A 20125-nucleotide genomic window follows, 5' to 3' on the forward strand; every position below is an offset into this window, starting at 1 on the left:
AATGTAAATTAAAGGGGGCAGCCAGGTGGCACCTGCCCTGGAGTCAGGAGGACCTAAGTTCAAATCCGACCTCAGACACTTAATAATTACCTAGCTGTGTTACCTTGGGCAAGTCACATAACCCCCCCAAAAAAGAAAAATGTAAATTAAAATTAAAAATATGGGGTATTGGGACATTAAGACATGGGTGTGATATAAAAATACCAATTAAAACACATAGGCACTTTAGGATATAGTCATTTCCAAATTATAAAAGAGAAAATAGGAAACAACCTGGAATAAAACCAGAATTTATGATTCTAGGATTTTGGGTTTGTTCTGTAATTTTATTGGTGAAGAGGAGGGTTTCATTTTCTCAGAAGAAAGATCTTATTAGTGAAGGAATTAATAAGATTAGGGGTGCTTCAATACTCTATCCTTAGAGTTAAAGTAGGGATTATATACAGTAATGGGAGACTGGTTCAGCTTTGGGAATATACATGAGGGATTCATTTGAATATTTGGTGAAACTTCATCTATGATGCTCTGTAATGAAGGGTTCCAGCTCTCCACTTCAGAATATTTGCAGGTATATCTATTTCTGGTCTGCTTACCTTGTGGAGATGAAAAGGCCTTTCAGTCATCAATTGAGCATGAACTAAGTGTTTAAAAATCATTAGCAGGCTAATTAAGTTTCTGTTTTTCCTTCTCTCTTATTCCACCTCCTCCCACTCCTTTTTTAGTGTCTATCTCAGTATCTCTTTCTGTCTGTCTGTCTCTCATTGCTTCTATTCTCTTCTTACTCTTTGGTGAAGTAATATTGGAAACAGCATGTTAAAATCTTAAGGACTTTAAAAGATCAGGAATACGGGCCCCCTTACAAAACACCTACCAGAGTTGTCTCCTATACAGACTTCCAAGGCTAACCTCCCTTTGGCCAGTTCCTCATTTACAATACTTTCTGAAGCAACCTGGATAGTAGATGAAGTGCTGGGTTCAGGTCAGAAAGATCCAAGTTTGAATACATTGAAAAGATGTCACCTCTCAGAACCTCAGTTTCCTCTTTTATAAAATGAGGATAATCTCACAAAGTTGTTCTGAGGATCAGATATGATGTAAGCAAGCACTTTATAAAACTCAGAGAGCTATATAAATTTAAGCTATTACTGATAAGGTATAGTAGTTTCTAGTCCTTCCTCTGACACATACTGACTATACCCCAGTCCTAAGCAAATCACCTGAGTACCTCAAGGCAACAACCTAACCTGAGTTCCCTGTTGCAATGTAATTACAGGTCCTGACCTGACCCATTTCATAAATTAAATATAAATTCCTTGAGGGCAGGAACTTTTTCATTCTGTTTTGTGCTTAATCAATGTTTGTTGGTTTATTTATTTAGTAACTTTGGGGCTTCTAGTATTTCCCTCTGAGTCTGTTTCTCCATCTATAAAATAAGGGAGTTGGACTTCTAGCTCTAAATCCTTGGAAAGTAATTAAATCAAACAGTAGACACCAGGCATTCTCAATATTGGACAATCTTCGTTTATCCCCATCTGGTATCAAATAGCTATTATTTAGGTATATGTAATATAAACAAAATTTGAGGTTGGGGGTTCTGACTACAAACCTAATATTTCTTCTACTAAACCACAAAACCCAGCCAGGTCCCTTCCCTTTCTCTACCTGGTAACAAAAAATGAAAAAAGAAAGGAGGGGTGGAGGGGAAGCAGTTCAGAGAATGGAGTCTCTGGCAAAGGAGTCTGACAGTGTATGCAACATTTTATACTCCAAGTTTCTCATATAATCTGCAGCACTTTGAAGAGGAGATGGATTGTGTCTCAAAATTCAAAAAATATAGGTTTGGGGAATCATTGTACTGCCAGGTCTGGCAAGTCACCTCTCCTCATCTCCCTAATTGCATCTGCCTCCCTGGAATATCTTAAAACTAACAAACATTAAACTACGTTTGGAGATATCAAAGTCCAAGTGCCCTGCCCTAGGTGAGTCAGGGACTACTGGTACTAGGCAGGAAGACTTTTTCAGAGGAAATTTCAAATAGCATTGGGGCCATCTTGACAAATCATCTATTTATGATACAGGGCCAGATTTGCAAAAGGGAAAGGCAGGAAGGAGAAGAGCCTGGAATGTCAGAGGAAAAGAAGGAAACAAAGGTAGAAGATCTGGGAGGCAGAGGAGAGAGAGCTGGAGGAGGAAGAAGAAGAAGGAAGTCTGGAGGAGGTGAGGTCTTGGAGCTGTAGAGGGTGGAGCCCTTTTAAACTGTAGGCTTTCCCTCCCCAAAGTACAAGCTGTAGCTCGTCTCACAACGAGGATGGATGAAGAGGGTGGCGTGCTAAAGGAAGGTTTCCTTGTGAAAAGGGTGAGTGAATGTCCACCTGTAGGCCTTAAAGAACCCTAGGTTGATTTGCTTGTTTGTTTTCTTTCAGGGAGAACTTTTCTCTAGAAGGATACAAACTGCCTTACAGATGGAGGGTTAGACTTAGTTCTCCTTCTCCCCTGCTCAAGCCCCTGAGATCTCTTTTCATATCCTTTTACAGAATGTTGGACTGTTCCCTAGTCCTAGAGTTTCACCCCCTTATTTCCTATATTGCTCCTATCCTCCACCCCCAAGCCTTCAAGTCTATTAATGCCCCTCTCTTTGGTTGATTAGAAAACAGACTAGCCATGTGACAAGCATTCTTCTTGGGCTCTTCCCTGAAGCATTTTGAGAGGCTAAAGGTATGGTCTGTGAAAAATGGAGTTAAGAGGGAAATAATATTTCCACTTGTGACCTCTGACCTGTTGGGGTGGACTGGGAATAACCCAGATTGTCCAGAAGGAAGAAAACAGCTCACTTGCAAGCTATAAATTCAGATGAGAGACCCAAGTGAAGAATGAAGGAAACCACTGAGAGGACAACTAATTCCAAATGTCCACAACAGTAAAATTTTATGTTAATGTTGCTAACAATTGACATTTATAAAAAAAGCTTTAAAATTTGCAAAGAGCTTTATATATACTATCTTACTGGAGTCCTATGACAATCCCGTGAGTAAATGAAGAAACTGAGGCCTGGAAAGGTCCAAAGTAGTTTGGACCAGCAGCTAGCACCAGAGGTGAGATTTGAAGTCAGCTTGGCCTGATGTCTCTAGGTTGCCTTACACTGCTTCAATTCCAACATATAATGATAATGATTTGGGGGTTAGTTTTTTTTTTTTGCAAGGCAATGGGGTTAAGTGACATACCCAAGGTCACACAGACAGGTAATTATTGTCTGAGGTTGAATTTGAGGTCAGGTTCTCCCGACTTCAGGACCGGTGTTCTATCTACTGCACTGCCTAGCTGCCCAATGATAATGATTAATAATAAAAATAATAACTGGTATTTATAAAGTACTCTAAGGTTTGCAAAATACATTCATCTTCTCTATAACCCTGGGAGATAAGCACTATTTTATCCATATTTGATAGTGCAGTAAATGGAAAGTGAGATGTTTGCAAAGGACTTTGCAAAACTTAAAGCACTATATGAATACTAGCTACTATTATTAAAAGAGGAGAGGCAAAGAGTTTGTGACTTGAATTTAAACTCAGGATAGGTTATTAGATATTATATACAGATAAATGTATATTTTATAATGTTTACTATGTGGGAAGGTGTTATTACTATTTGCTTAAGTAGGAGGAATTAAAGGGGAGTTAGATGAGGCTCATGTTAGGACCAAGGTTCAGATAAATATCTAAACATTTGATTGACTGAATTGGAAAAATAAAGATAAATTTGCCTCTTTACAGTGTACAGGAAAACCACAAATGGTTAATTTCTCTGTTTCCCTGTGACTTGTAGACAAACTGCTTAGAGTTTTGTCAGGGTCTAGAGACAGACCGGGGCAGTATTATTAGTCAGGATTAGGGGACTCTGGAAGAGGTCTAGTAGGGGAATGAAATGAACAGGGAGGATCAACTCAGTGGGATAGATAGTTGGTGCAGGGGTTGGGGTTGGGTAGAGTGTCAGTCCTGAAGTCAGGAAGACTCATCTTCCTGAGTTCAAATCCAGCCTCAGACACTAGCTGAGACCCAGTATAAATCACTTAACCCTGTTTGCCTCAGTTTCCTCATCTGTAAAATGAGTTAGAGAAGAAAATGGCAAACCACTCCAGTAACTTTGCCAAGAAAACCCCATATGGCATCATGTGGAATTGGACATGACTGAAATGACTAAACCACAACAAAAAGTTGTTTCACTTCAAGCTACCTTGGATGGTCTTTCCCAGAGAAATACTAATGATCATGCCACTCTGCCATTCAAGAAACTCCAGTCATTTCCTTGTTCAATTAGGATAAAATATAAATTCTTCTGCTTGAATTCTAAAACTCTTCACCACGTGGCTTTAATCTACCTTTTGGAACTAGGTGGCCATTCTTTTCCTTCTTGAGCTTCAAACTGATTCTCTTGCTGTTCCTCCCACAGGATGTTCCATAGACTTTGGTCAGGCAGCAACTTCGTAGATTCCCTAAGTTCCATCAAAACTCATCCTCAATGCCATCTTCCTCAAGAAGCCTCTTCTGGAATCTTGATCCCATTCAAGTTCCACTGCAGAAATGCCTTTTTATCTTTAGTAGCTATTTTCCTTTGATGCATTGTTTCCCCTCCACTGGAATGTAAGCTTTTTGAGGACAGGGACTGTTTTGTCTTTGCTCATTCCCCAAACCTACTCCAGTGCCTGGCACATAATAGGCAATGAATTCATTCTTGTTGAACAATTCTGTTAGAAAATGTTATAGGAGCTAGTTTGAAGTCAAGGTGTAATCTCTAAGCCCTTGAAGTGCATTTTGCAATTCCTATCTAAAGCTCTTCTGAAGGAAACTTGGGGAGAGAGGGAGGTGGGGAGGAGGTAGGGATGGTCTTGGGTAATGTCATGCATGTGCTTGAGACTGCTGGAAGGCTATATAGATCCTTTCTTTAGACTGAGATGCCCTGGGTAGGGTGGCACTGGGCAGCATGGGCAGCAAGAAGATCACTGTCCTTGGGATCCCATGGTCCAAATAAAAGGGACACACACACACACACACACACACACACACACACACACACACACACACACTCTGCAGCCCACTAAGATCCTTTGAGAATATTGTGATTCTTAGGTTGAAATATTTAAGATGGACATTTCAAAGGATTTGCTCCCTAACCTGAGAGGTACTGTAGCCAAAGTACAGCCACCTGTGCCAGAGGTGAGGAGGAAAGAATGAAAACAGGCTGAGACATGAGGAGCCAGCCCAACCCAGAACAGACTAGTAATTGCTGCTCTAGTCTAGGCTATAAAGCTCGGGCTGCTTCTTGTAGTTTTTGCCATGTCTTAGGTAGGGATTGGTAGTAGGTAACATTTTAAAATTAGACCAGTAAAAGAATTCACCAGCCTTGAGTTCTGGTCCTGACTGAATTGTGTGACCTTGGGCAAATCACCTCTGATGATTTGTGAGCCTTAGTTTTCTCTCTGCAAAAGGAAAGGATTGACCTGGTTTCTCTGCCACTAAAAAAATTCCATGACCTTTAAAACCAGGTTTAAAAGTTGACCTCTTGCTATCAGCCTGTCAACTGCAGATAAAGTTGTCTGCTGAGTTGTTATTCTATCTCCTTCCCAATGAAAGGGCTTCCAGGCTTTCTATAGCCTTTCCTACCTTTGTCCCTGGACATCCTGTCCATAAGATGATTCCAACTTCGACACTAGATGCGGAGGAGCAAGCAGAAGCCTGGAGAGTGGTGTACTGGGAAAAAAAAAAAAAGCAAGTCTTATGTTTATTGAATGAATGAATTCCTTCTGTAGATATTTAGGAATGAATCATTCATTCTCTTACTTTGTTTGAATATCCCAGAAGGGTTGCAAAGAAAACCTCAGTCTTTCATTTTTCTTTATTTTTTACTTGTCTCTGATTGGTAAACTCTAGCCTTAAATGCTGGGCTTCTTGATCTAAGTCTCTGAGTCTGCTTGACTAACCCTCTGGGGTTAGAGATCACTTGTATCCATGTCCTAATGAGTATTTCCTGTTCTCTTGCTAACCACCATCATTGAATTTTTCTTTTAGACCTCTGTCCCTATTTGTATGAATATGTATTTATATACATGTGAGATATATATATATATATATATATATATATATATGTTTATACATGCAGATATCCATGTTGTTGTTCAGTCGTGCATGAATCTTTATGATCCCATTTGGGATTTTCTTGGTAAGGATACTTAGAGTGATTTGCCATTTCCTTCTCCAGCTTATTTTACAATGAGAAAACTGAGGCAAATGGGGTGAAAGTGACTTGCCCAGGGTCACATAGCTAATCTGAGACCAGATCTGAACTGTAGAAGATGAGGCTTTCTGATTCTAAGGCAGTGATCTATCCACTGTAGCACCTAGCTGCCTCATATACATACATATATTCACACAAATATACAGTGAGTATATATATATATATATATATATATATATATATATATATATATTTGTATATTTGTGTGTATATATATATGGATATAGGTATGTATAGTACAGAGATGGAATAACAGATTCAGAGAATATAAAGTTTTAAAAAATGAACCTTTCTTTGCCTCTTAAATGTTTGTGCAACTTTAAAGAAAATTAAGCTGTACATAGTATAAAAGAAATGATTCAATATATTGATGTTATAGATTCCTAAAAGCTAAGAGAAAAAAATAATTGATTTGGCTATGTAATATTCCTTTGGTCTGATCACCATGCTATGCTATAATTATTATGTATTTCATTGTTTTGGATAAACTTTGGTGGAAGTTTAGCCACTGTGCCTGTATTCTTGGTCTTCAAAACTTGTTAGGCAATATGATTTTCTACTCATACTTAAAACTAACATTGGCAGGCACCCTATCTCCTGTTTCTTTTGTATCCCTCAATACATTTAATAGAGTGCTTGAGTTCAAAGTTTTTGCTTGATACATAAAGAAATGTTTATTGAATTAGGAGTAAAAATATGTGTTTGTGAGCAGGGACCTTCACCCTAACAGGAACAAGTCTTCATCAAGCTGAGCCTAAGTCAAAGGTTAGGCTCAGCTCTGGGAAACCAGCCTAGGCTTTGCTTTCCAATATACCCTGTGGCTTGGCTTACTTAGCCTCTGAAAGGACACTCCTTTCCATTGATCTATTTAAGACCAAAAACTCCCATTTTTTTCAACCAGTTTTCTTGATTGGTGCAAGTTTGAATATTTTGGATACAAGATAGGTATCATGGCTTCTCAGCTACAGAGGTTTACCATGCCGTCTTCTGGGGGCCTACTCACAAAATGAAGGAAGACTGATTAGAGTTTAGGACTTACACATTTTGCCAGATTTGTCTTTTAAGAAACCCAGAATTAAAAACCATTCAAGGTAGCTAGGTGACGTAGTGGATAAAGCACTGGCCTTGGAGTCAGGAATACCTGGGTTCAAATCCAGCCTCAGACACTTAATAATTACCTAGCTGTGTGGCCTTGGGCAAGCCACTTAACCCCATTTGCCTTACAAAAACCTAAAAAAAAAATGTAACTGGAAAAAACATTCAAGATCTCTTTTGAGAAGCATCCGAGCACTGATAACTAATCTTCATATAGAATGAGTAGAGCCTTGAATGAAAGTAGGGAATTAAAGAAAGGGAGGGGGGCAGCCAGGTGGTAGAATGGATAGAGCACTGGTCCTTGAGTCAGAAGAACCTGAGTTCAAATCTGACCTCAGACACGTAATAATTGTCTAGCTGTGTGACCTTGGGAAAGTCACTTAATCCCATTGCCTTAAATAAATAAAGTTTAAAAAAAATTTGGCTTAAATTAATAAAAATTAAAAAAAACAAAGAAGGAAGAGGTAAGGAGAGAGGGATTTCTAGACATGTTAAAAGGCACAGAGAGGAGGTAATCAAAAGTCTCAACACCAAGGACCTGATGTCAAGACCGGAATCATAGACTCACAGGACTTAGAGCTGGAATGGGCCTTGGAAATTATTTCATTCTAATCCTTTATGTGACAGATGAAGAAACTGAGACCTAAGTCAACTGAATTCCTGTCACATGCACAACAGAAAGAGTGATCCAGAAAACTGATTTGTTTATTTCTCTCTGGTTGGAAGAAGAGATTAGTGTACAACATAGCCTTTTTCATTGAGGGGAGGGCAAGGGAACATGCCCATGCCAGTTCCTGGGGCACACTTGTCTGAACACAGCTTGGCTGATATCTTGAGGGAGGCTGGTGGGTGAGTGAGCACCTTTCCAAGTTGTGCCCTGTATGGTTTTTGATGTGGAATTTCCATTTGCCCACAGGGTCACATTGTCCACAACTGGAAAGTCAGATGGTTTGTATTGAGGCAGAACACACTGCTGTATTATAAGCTTGAGGGAGTCAGGAAAGGGGCCTCTCCTAAAGGATGCATCTTCCTGGATGGCTGTACCATCACATGCCCTTGCCTGGAGTATGAGAATAGACCGGTAAGTGAAAAAAGGGTCTTACTTTTTTATTTAAAAAAAGAATAGAAAAATAATGGGGTGACAGTTTCATCCTTTTAGCTCTGTCTCTTTTCTGTTCATTCCCAGACTCCTACCATTGTCAACTTTGGTTTGTTCTTATTATGGTCAACCTGATGCTTTGAGATGAACTCTCTAGAATGCTTTCACCACATTATTATTATTATTATTATTATTATTTTAGCAGTAAAATAATGATAATTCATGTTTATAGGACACTTTATTTCCAAAATGCTTTCCTCACAAAAAGTCTTTGAGTTTTTGATAATTGCTTTAATCACATTTTACAATTAAGGAAGCTTGGGCACTGAGAAATGGTATTTATGTTCATGACAAAATTAAAATCTAATATTTTGGTTACAAGTTAAGCACTGATCTCCCTGCAACATTTTGCCACTTTGGTAATTGACTCTTTACTCATGTTAACATTTGTCCCTCTTAAAATTAGAGGCAAACCTCCCCCACCTTATAAAGCACCTGAATCAATGAATCATATTTATTCATCACATAATATGCTAGGTACTAGGGCAACAAAGTATAAGACATACTCTCTCCCTTTTTAGAAGGAAGGGAAAAAAGCATTTATAAATGCTTAATAATAATAATAATAATAAATTAAATAATAAATCATTATAATAATTAATAATAATAATAAATAATAAATTAAATCATGCTTAATAAATAAAAAGTTCTATCACTATGCCTAAGCACTTTACAACTGTATTAATCTCACAACATTCCTGGGAGGTAAATGCTATTATTTCTCTCCTTTTTACAATTGAGGGAACTGAGGCAAGCAGAAGTTAGGTTAAATAGCATGCCCAGAACCCCACACAGCTAGTAAATGTCTGAGGATAGATTTGAATCCCTTACTCCAGGAAACCTAAATATTAAAACGGGCAAATTGGACACACAGGATGGAATTAGGAGGTAAGGAGTGGGGTGGAATCTGCCGAGATTGATAAATGACAGATTATGGATTGAGAATAGAAGTATGAAAATATGCTCTTATTTGAGGGAGGGGTCCCTGAATATAGCAGAAGGTTATTCAGAGGCTTGCTCTTCTGGACCTTACCTGGATATATCCTCTAAATGTGGTCAGACTGGAGAAAGTCTTTTTTGCTAGTATCCAGTGATGAGGAGCAAGAATAGGAATAAGGTGATCCTTTCACAGATGTAGAGCCACAAGGAAAGAGAGGTCAGCTAGTTCAATCTCCTCAGTTTTCTGATGAGAGAACAAAAGTTCAGTGACTGTTCAAAGTTTTCATAATTAATAGGTGACAAAGAGACTATTTTTGCCATTTTACTATATTTTCTCCACAACTTCTCTAAGCCTTGCATTTTAAGAATTCTTTTTTAGAAAATTTATTTAAGGCAATGGGGTTGTGACTTGCCCAAGGTCACACAACTAGGTAATTAATTCTTAAGTGTCCAAGGTCAGATTTGAACTCAGATCCTTCTGATTCCAGGGCCAGTGCTCTATCCACTGCACTCACCTAGCTTCACCTATTTTAAGAATTCTTAATAAATAACTTAAGATTACTGTTGACCAATTTCAAGAGATAACAAGTGGAATTCAATTCCAGTTTTAAATCCCATGACTACAATGAAATCATGAGTTCAAGTATGAGTATTGTTCAAAGTCTAAGCAAGCTCAAGAGACAATTTATAGAAAATGAGAATTTTAGACTTAAAAAAATCATTATCCTTTAATAAAAAAAAATTATCCTTCTAGGAATTGACATGCCAAGTGACTTTGGTGTCTAAAATCTGATCTTATTGGTCTCCAAGTCTTTTTGGATACATGGGACTCTTTGTCCATTCTGGTTGGGTCCCCAAAGGGTATCCCAACCCTTCCACAGTGTTGCACATTCTTGCCAAGCTCCAATGTGATTGACTGACTCTGTTTTTTACCATAGCTCCTCATTAAGCTAAGGACCAGAACAGCCACAGACTACTTCTTGGAGGCCTGTTCCAGAGAAGAGAGGGATGCCTGGGCATTTGAGATTACAGGTGCAATTCATGCTGGACAACCAGGAAAAGTCCAGCAGCTTCACATCATGAAAAACTCATTCAAGCTTCCCTCTCACATCAGCTTGCAGTGAGTGTGACTCCCTTGTTCCATGTCTTGTCCTCCAAATTTCACTGTCTTCAGCAATTTTAAGAGCAAGTGATTAATGGTCCACATTTTGGGGGTTTAGTTATTTAATCATGTCTAACTTTTTTTTAACCCATTTAGGGTTTTCTTGGCAAAGATACTGGAGTAATTTGCTATTTCCTTTTCCAGCTCATCTTACAGACAAGGAAATAAATGATTTGCCTAGGGTCATACAGCTGGATCTGGATTTGAACTCAGGTCTTCCTGATTCTAGGTCTGGTATTCTCTTCATTGTGCCACCTAGCTGCCCAATGATGGTGCATCCTCAATCATAGTTCCTACTATTCTTCCAGTTTACTTCAATTTACAAATGGTTTTTTGAAGCATCTCAGTCAGTCAGTTAAGAACCTACCCTATTCTAGATGTCTTGTTAAAACTTGGGCATATGAAGGCAAAAGATAGTCACTGCTCTCAGTGAGAGAGAAAACATGCAATCAACTAAGTATGGACAAGATAGAAGGGTTAGCTGGGATGGAAGGAAGCCACAGAAGCCAGGATATGAAGAGGAGGAGGGAGAGGATTCCAGGAATAAGATTTCAGTGAAAATATCTGAAATTATTCAGAGATAGACTCTTGTGTGAGGAACAAGGAGGCCACCAGGGTCACTGGATTGCAAAGTGCATTGGGAGAAGTAAGATATAAAAATACTGGAAAATTAGGAAGTGACCAGGTTAAAAAGAGTTTTATATTTGATCTCAAATACTGTTTCTTCCCTCCCCTCACCCCCCCCCCCCCATCTCCCTCTACTCTACTATGTTAGGCTCAGAACCACCTCCTGGTTCTGTCAAGTCATCTTGATATGTTGCTACTGATTTATACATTAGTAGCATATCTACTAATATATAACATAGACCACCTTTGGCCAAGTATCTTCCCTCATAAACAGGACTGGATTGGGATGTTTTGACAAAGGAAGCTTATCTTGCTCTGAATAAGACTAATTCTTTCTCTTGCATTGCATAGTGATATAATTGACAAGATGCATGACAGTAGCTGTGGAATACGCCCATCACCCAATATGGAACAGGGAAGTACCTACAAAAAGACCTTCATAGGTATGCCCCAGGACCTAGACACTTATAAGCTGGCAGGGGAGGGTGGGTTGGCCTCTACATTGGAAAATACTCAGACAGAAGGGAGTGGAATTCAGCTCAAAGGATCTAGAGATAATGTGCCTGGGCCTGCTTGATGTGAGCTCAGAGCCATGTACTGGCCTGTTGGAAAGCTGTTGGGTAGGGGTGTGCCATCAATGTTCTTTGCCATTACAGTGGGGTACCTGGCAGTCTGCCCTGGGGTTGTGCTCGCAGCCTGTTTTCAATTGGGAGGAGACTGACTGTTGCACCGGACAAGATGCTGAGAGGTTTACCAGTCTAGTAGTGAAGGAGGCCTTGGGGCCCTAGTGGGAACTGACCCATTCTCCTCTTCCCTCAGGCTCTTCTCTGGTGGACTGGCTGATCTCCAGTCACTTTGCTGCTAGTCGGATTGAAGCTGTCACTCTGGCTTCCATGCTGTTAGAGGAGAACTTCCTTAAGCCCGTTGGAAACCGGAGCACTGAGGCCATTCGCTCTGGGGATTTAGCAGAGCAGTTCCTAGATGATTCCACAGCCCTGTACATTTTTGTAAGTGGTAGCAAGACCTCTATTTATGGACACAGACTTGCATAGAAGATGTCAGAAAAAATTGTGCAGTGTGTGCTACACAGCCATGGGAAAGGGTTGAATTAGTTACACAAACAACTTTGTTATGAATTCTAATTTGTTTCTGAATCAAGAAATTTGGTTTATTTGGAAGTCCATTTTTTTGCTCCTTTATTTTCTGTAGACTGAAAGCTGTAAGAAGAAGACAAATTCAAAAGAAGAATTCAACTTTAGCACCGCTGAACTGAGTGGCACAGTGATTAAACAAGGATATTTAGCCAAGCAGGTATAGCTAAGTGGGCATCTTAACTGGGCAGAAGAATACCATTCCAGGGAATGAGGGAAGAACAGAGGACAGAGGCAAGGATTATACCCATAAGAATCCAATGGTGCAGTTTGAATTGAATTGCACAGACAAAAATTCTAGCAATGAGAAGTGAGTTCAAAATTTATTTTTGATTTGGGAGGAAGAAGTCTGGAAATAGTGTATTATTAATTTATGGAAATTCCTTCATCCATCTGGATGAAGAACTAATTTTTGACTTAGTCTTATAGTTGTCTCGGGGCACTGAAGTCACACCACCAGCATATGAAGCATATTGAAGGCATATGCCAGAACCAGGACCTGAACCCATGTCTTATATACATATGTCTTTATCAATGTAAAGGGTAGCTAGGTTGTGCAGTGGATAGATCTTGGGGTCTGGAATTAGGAAAACTCATCTTCTTAAGTTCAAATCTGGCTTCAGACACTTCCTAGCTGTCTAACCCTGGACAAATCGCTTAACCATGTTTGCCTTAGTTTCCTCATCTGTAAAATGAGCTAGCATCTTTCTCAAGAATACCTGAAATGGGGTCTCAAAGAATCAGAAATGATTAAACCCCAAAAATGTCAATATGAAGTTTACTCAAAACCTGAACTCTATTTGCCTGACTTGCCTCCCTGCTTCTCTCCCTCTCCCCCACCCCCAAAAAAGTTTTGTTTGGATTAAGTCTACACATTCCATTTTCAGTACTAATCCTTCTTAGCCCTTTTGGAGTTCTTTTTCTCATAAAATAGAGTTCCTTTTCTCATAAAACTCCACTGATCAGGGGATGACTTCAGGAAAGGCCCCAAAATAATGTTAAAGTTTTGGGGTTTACAGGTTCTGCCCAAACCTGCTGAAAGATGAGGTTGATATGTGAAAGGATTGTGAGGAACAATTGTCTTTCTCTATTCCAGGGACATAAGAGGAAAAACTGGAAGGTGAGGCGCTTTGTTTTGAGAAGTGACCCTGCTTTCCTGCACTATTATAACCCCTCCAAGGTGAGCACATTTCAGCACCAGCCCTGGGGGTGATACTTAGAAGCCCCTACCTACCTCAGGAAAATTCTTGTGATGAAATGAGAGGTATGATATTATTAATCCTTTCCCAGGCACCTCTTTCTTCCTAAATTGATTTATGATTGTTCTTTCTTTCTGTTTCATCAATGCATAATAGTGATACTGTTATGACCTTTTTTCATCTGATTACTACAGCAGAACCCTCCTTACAGAATTTTCTATTTTTGGCTGTCAGTTTCCTCCTCCTCTGAAATATATCAGAACTTTCTTAAAGATTATTTGTGATTACTGTTGGGAAGACCTACCTTACCTGTGATGATACCTTTCAGTGTTCTTATTGCATTCAAGGCTTCCAAAATTTCACCACAATCCTACCTTTTCAGTTTTCTCTTTCACTTTTCTACACTATGACTTAGCCACACAGATTCCTTGCCTCTATGTTTCTGATATTCACCTCCACTTCTCTAGCTGTTCAGATGCTACTTATCATTTAAGGCCCAGCTAAGGTAATATCCCATAGTCTTCTTTCTGTCTTTCTAACTTGTATTTACCCTTTTATGCTAATATAACAGTGATATCCCTTGGTTACTGTGCCAATTGACATAAAATTGTTAGAAATAGAGGTGTTTTTGAATAGGTTAGATGTCATGATGACAGAAATTCAGCTTTAAGGAAAGAAAAGTTTTAATTGTGTAGGACTATTCTTTTGTCAGAGAAAAGGATTAGACTAGAAATAATGAAAATTTGCTAACAGACATCCTAGTCAGCAAGGCCAAGTTCCAGAATTGAAACTGACTTGAAAAGTGGTGACTATCAACTCTAGCCATAATTCCTTTTGCCAATATTTTGGTCTAACTTCAAGTAAATCTTATTTCTGCAGTTGAAGAGAACTTATTTTCTTTTTTGCATTAATGTCATCAAGATCTCACATGGATTTCTTTTTGGTGTCTACAGGAGGAGAACAGACCAGTTGGTGGCTTTTCTCTCCGTGGCTCCCTTGTTTCAGCTTTGGAGGATAATGGAGTTCCCACTGGTAAGCAACATACCATTCTATATATCACCCCAAGAGAGTGGGAACCATGAGCATTCATCCAGTGTTTCAGGAGTACTACATTGGTAAAAAAAAGATTGCAGAGGATGTACAACAGGAAGGATTTTGCTTGCCACCACTATTTCAGGACTGGTAGAAAAAAATGGCAGGTAAGGAGTGTTGATGTGACAACTTGGACTTCAAAATTTTCCTACATACTCATGTTTTACTCTGCTCTCAGAATATAGAATTTCTGTTCCTCTGGTACAAGGATAAGGCACTTTTTATTTGCCCTGGTACCATTGTAGTAAGACTGTGTATAGTTTGTGCATTCCACTCATCAAGTCCCAAGCAGGGAGGAAAATTTAAAAACCCCCAAAACAATGAGATGGACTGCATCACGCAAATGGATCAGAGGAAGAAATGAAGACTGGCAGTGATTGGTCATTCCCAACTCTTGGGCACTGAAGCAGTTATTTGCTGATCTGCTAACAATAATAGAGAAGTCTATTATCTTCCCTTGCTCCATGATTTACTGAGAAGTGAATCATTTTATTTGATTCAGACCTGAGATTTCACTGGTGATAGAACTTGCAGTATTTCAGTGCTTCCTACCAACTCAGATATCCTACTTATTTTATAATTACCCTCTTGAGAATTTAGAGGCACTTGGTTTTAATAGACACTGTAAAGGACCCTTCGGTGGATACAATCATATGTACAATATAGCAAACATTACAGTAAGTGTGAAGGCATTCTTCAGTTTCCATTAACTTTACTTTTGGCAAACATCTGCTGGTTTCCAACCACCTCCTCGTTTGGTACTGCTTTAATGCACATATTAAATATCATAGGTACAAGTGCATCTTCTTACCAGGCTGAACTCTAATAGGACAAGGCCTTTTAGTTTTTTTTTCTTTGCAAGGCAATGGGATTCAGTGACTTGCTCAAGGTCACACAGCTGGTTAATTCAGTGTCTAAGGTCAGATTTGAACCCAGGTCCTCCTGACTCCAGGGCTGGAGCTCTATTTACTGTGCCACCTAAATGCCCCTCCTTCTATAGCTTATTAAAATTTTCTTTATCTGGAGGGCAAGAGCAGGTTTGTTATTACATGGAAACTCAAAGCTGGGATTTTAAAAATAACTCATTATTTCACTAGTCGATTTTTTCTCTCTAGGTGTCAAAGGCAATGTACAGGGCAACCTCTTCAAAGTGATCACTAAGGATGACATCCACTACTACATTCAGGCCAGCAGCAAGGCAGAGAGAGTTGAGTGGATTGAAGCTATCAAGAGATTAACATGAGTGAGATCACCAGGCTCACAGCTACCTCTGAAGGTATCTGCAGGACTTCCAATATAAAAAGGAGGCCCAGACTTTAGATATATACATTTGGTTCTATTCTGATAGGAGACTGGGTCTTCCTAGGAACATTCTAGCTATGTAGAGTAGTCTTACTAACATAACCTGTGTATCATGATGGTCACTATTCCAGCTTCTTCATTTTGGTGCCAGACCAAGAACTTTAAAAATCATTTTCCCATGGCCTCATACCAATATTCACAAATGCTAAGGAGGGATAAAGCTGAGTACTTTTTTCTTCTTGGTGACAAATGGAATAGGGAGACTATTTTTAGCTATGTGAATTCATGTAATGTTTTATATTTTGGACAAAGGTACTTTATAAATATTTGTTGAATAAATGAGACAGCTCTCAATGCTTAACAAAAGTTTTGGTGGTTGAGTGGACAAGACCCCCTGGGCTGGAACTCAGTCTGGCTCCAGCACTTAACTTGATGCTGATTAGTCCTGAGCCTTAGACTCCTCTATAAATAATCCCTGACCTAGGACCGTGGTTAAGATTGAGTGACAAGAACATTGACACCCAGGTCAGAAGTAACCTCATTTAGGTACTCCTCAGACCATCCTAGAAGCATGAATGAAAAGAGTGGTGATAATACACTTCAAATTCAAAGCTATTTTAACTCTTCCCCTTCTTGGGTTATAGAAGGTTCATTTTGCACTTAGCATAAAACAAAATAAACCATAAATTGGATTGGATGATCTTGAACAACTCATATTCTAAGTATGACAGCACACTAAGAAGAATGGTCAGGATAAACTGCTAAAATTAGATTAAGAGAAAAAAAATCTAAAGGGCACAGGGATTAAATCAGGTATGGTGATGAAAGGAATACTTACTGAGAATTGGTCTAGTGAGAATTCTTGGCATCCAATTCTTGGAAAGAGGCTAATACGACTTGTTACTTTTCAGTCTCAATAACTTAAGCTAATAAAAGTATCTGGTCTTATGAAACTAGTTCTTATAGTTACATCAATGAATAAAATAAGGTATAATTTATCGATACATCCAAAGGACTTGAATATAATTTATTCTCTTTAGTTCTTTTAAATTCTATCATAGCTTATCTTGAATAATCAGGAAACCCCAATGTTCTACCCTACCTTGTCTTCACACCACTCTTTAAAGCACAATTTTCCATTTGACTTTCTCCAAGGTCTAAATTTCTATGGAGTTAAGGGTTTAGTTTATAACTTCTCAAATACAGTAAAGGTATGATGGGAAAACCTTTTTAAAAATTTTAAAAAATTCTCACAAAAAATTCATGTGGCTTGGTGACTAGGACATTGTAATTGTGACCAATTTCTGTTTGTCTACATTCTCATCTTTCTCTACTCAATGTCCGGTCAAACTGGCTCTTTTGTTCTCTGTGCAACACTCTCCCACTAATCTCTGTGCTTTTGCATAGAGAGAATGTCTTATCCTTTACCTTTGCCTCTCAAAATACTAATCTACAAGAGGAATTTCTTGATCCTCCTCAGCTGCTAGAGGCTCCCCATCCCAAAATTATCTTTATTATATAAACTTTACACATCTCCCAAAAGCTATGAAGCAGCAATGGTTTCACTTTTGCCTTTGTATCCCCAAAGTTTGATCTTCAAAAGTTTCATGGGACTGAAATATAAAGTCCAGGATATCTTTCATTCAATGAATGAAAAAGTCACATGCAATCCTGAGCTTAGAATTAAACTATCAACACAAAAAATTGGGAATGTAGTGACCAGTAACTTGGTACCAAATAAGAACATTTCCTACATCACCAGAGTTGTCCATAAAAAATAGTAAAAACAGAACTGATTTTCTTCTTGTGCTTATTTTCATATTTCTTTTCATAAAGCAGCCACGTTATGATGGACAGAGATGGCCTTAGAATCAGCATGACAGGGTTCAGATTCTGCCTCTGACATACTGGCAGTGAGATGGGGAGGCCAAGGCAAAATACTTTTTTTCAGTGCCCTGACCAAATCCATCACCAAATTGTTTAAGATGCTGATCTTCAGGTTGAGCACTTCCTGCTGAGGAAGTCCTTTGACGGAAAAAATACCAGGTTTTTACACTCATAAGCTTCATGTATACAATTACATCCACAGATAGGATTATGCGTGCCTTGTTTACCAAGTACACTACATGCTATTTTATCGGATTCTCACAACCATCCTGTAAGGTGTTAACTATATTCTAGACTTATAGGTGACAATACAGTAGATTGTCTAGGGTCACATAGCTTAAGTGTTAGGCAAGATTTGAACTCTGAAGCTAATGATTATCAGAATGCATTAGGTTCCTCTTATTTCAATTGTTCATCTTGTTAGCACCATATCCAAAGATGCATGAATTGAGAGATGAAACCTGTAAAAGCTCTCTGAAAATGCCTTTTCCTAAAATTTTTAAGAACTGGTTAAACACACATACAAATTTTGTATGTTTATATATATATATATATATATATATATATATATATATATATATGCATGTGTGTGTGTGTGTGTGTGTAAAACAAATCAAAAGAACATTTCCTTGAAGAGTAATAATGGAAAATTATAAAACATACAATACTCATCTAAGAGGGGACAACGTAACAATATTCTCAATCCTACATGACAAATTGTACTGGAGTTCAGTAGAAAATTCATTGTCTGTTCATCTCTGTGCACCCCCCCCTTCAACTACCCAACCCCAGACTTTCAAAGTCTAAAAAAGTCTAATGAACATTTCAACTTTCCATTCAAAGTAATTTTGAAGTGTCCCACCCTAAGTTTATGATTTCTTTGAGAAGTACTTATTTTCAGAAGAAAAATAAAATGTCAAAGATTGACTAAGGGAAAATTTTCACTGACCAAAGGTAGAGAAGTAGCTTATTTTGTTTCATTTAGTCATCAGAGAGGGAAGAAAGTGCCATTTCCTTCTCCTTTTACAATATCCTGGTAGTTGAAAGGGTCTTTCTAAAGGTGACTAAAGAACTTCCTCACTTTTTTCCACAATGGTCCCAGCCTCTAAGTCTGATCGTAAATTAGCACTAGAAAAGTGCCTTTTATTAGGCATTTGGTACATCTTTAATTGAATCACAATGAGATTGACTTAGAGGAATCTTATGCATGTGTTTCCTTTTCTTTATTTTATTTAAGGCAAAAGGGTAAAGTGATTTACCCAAGGTTACACAGCTAAGCAATTATTAAGTGACTGAAGCTGGAGTTGAACTCAGGTTCTCCTGACTCCAGGGCTGGTACTTTATGCACTGCACCACCTAGCTGCCCCTGCATGTGTTAAGTTAACTCTTATAAGGTGTACATGCCCAATAGTCTTGATAACAGAAATTGAATATTATCAAAGAGATCATACAAATATTCACAATAACTATGCCACCAAGAGACAATGGACTTTATCATCCCTGGATTTTCCTACCTATCTTAAACATAGATAAAATGCATTATAGTCCAAATTCTATTAATTTCAATTAGCTTGACCCCAACACATGAGAAATACACCACCATTCAAATTCAGAATGTATAAATTTCTCTTCCTTTTGGGGAGTTGAATCCCTTGATGATACCTCCCTAAACTATTTTTTTTGAAAAATAAAGACACTTTAATCTGACAGTTTAAACATAGGAAAGGATGATTTCTAAAGTCTCTTACATTTCTAATCAAAAATATTTTAAAGGAACAGATATTCATACACATTCCACTATTCTTAACTATAATTTATAGGGAACTATCAGTAAAGCAATAGAGTCTGGATATAGGTAATTAAGAGGTACAATTACTAAGGGGCATTTTAAGAATGATTATCTTATATCTTAGTGTCTGATCTTGTTATCTCTTAGACTTTTTGTCTCTTCCTTAAGGATATAATTTCTCTCTCATCACACTCAATTTGGATCAATGTACAACATGGAAACAAAGTAAAGACTGACAGATTGCTTTCTGTGGGGGGGGGAGGAAGTAAGATGGGGGGATTGTAAAACAAATATCTTTAATAAAAAAAAAAGAAAAAACGTCCTTTTCATGTTTGGTATCCAAACTGCAACACTTATTGTGGTGGTTACTATTTCTGTTTCTCCTCCTTTCTTGAAAGGATGTTACAATGTTCTCTTTTTCTAGCAGACAGAAAC

At 38.3% G+C, this 20125-nt stretch overlaps 1 protein-coding gene across 1 annotated transcript; it reads left to right on the forward strand.

The window, feature by feature from the left end:
* Nucleotides 1-2249: 2249 nt before the first annotated feature.
* PLEK2 (pleckstrin 2) lies at nucleotides 2250-18415 on the forward strand. Its single transcript, XM_074236083.1, has 9 exons — nucleotides 2250-2356; nucleotides 8300-8464; nucleotides 10420-10601; nucleotides 11622-11713; nucleotides 12090-12277; nucleotides 12480-12581; nucleotides 13518-13601; nucleotides 14574-14652; nucleotides 15828-18415. The coding sequence occupies exons 1-9, from the start codon at nucleotides 2309-2311 to the stop codon at nucleotides 15953-15955; spliced, it is 1068 nt and encodes a 355-aa protein (XP_074092184.1). The 5' UTR covers nucleotides 2250-2308; the 3' UTR covers nucleotides 15956-18415.
* The last annotated feature ends 1710 nt before the right edge of the window (nucleotides 18416-20125 follow it).

The sequence above is a fragment of the Macrotis lagotis genome, chromosome 4 (assembly GCF_037893015.1).
Source record: "Macrotis lagotis isolate mMagLag1 chromosome 4, bilby.v1.9.chrom.fasta, whole genome shotgun sequence".
In the NCBI taxonomy this organism is placed as follows: Eukaryota; Metazoa; Chordata; class Mammalia; order Peramelemorphia; family Peramelidae; genus Macrotis; species Macrotis lagotis.

Excerpts from the sequence above, each read along its gene's own strand:
- PLEK2 (XM_074236083.1), top strand. The coding sequence starts at position 2,309 with ATGGATGAAGAGGGTGGCGTGCTAAAGGAAGGTTTCCTTGTGAAAAGG. Across the intron at positions 8,465-10,419 it reads TGGAGTATGAGAATAGACCG|CTCCTCATTAAGCTAAGGAC; the intron begins GTAAGTGAAAAA and ends TTTTTACCATAG. Across the intron at positions 12,278-12,479 it reads CCACAGCCCTGTACATTTTT|ACTGAAAGCTGTAAGAAGAA; the intron begins GTAAGTGGTAGC and ends TATTTTCTGTAG.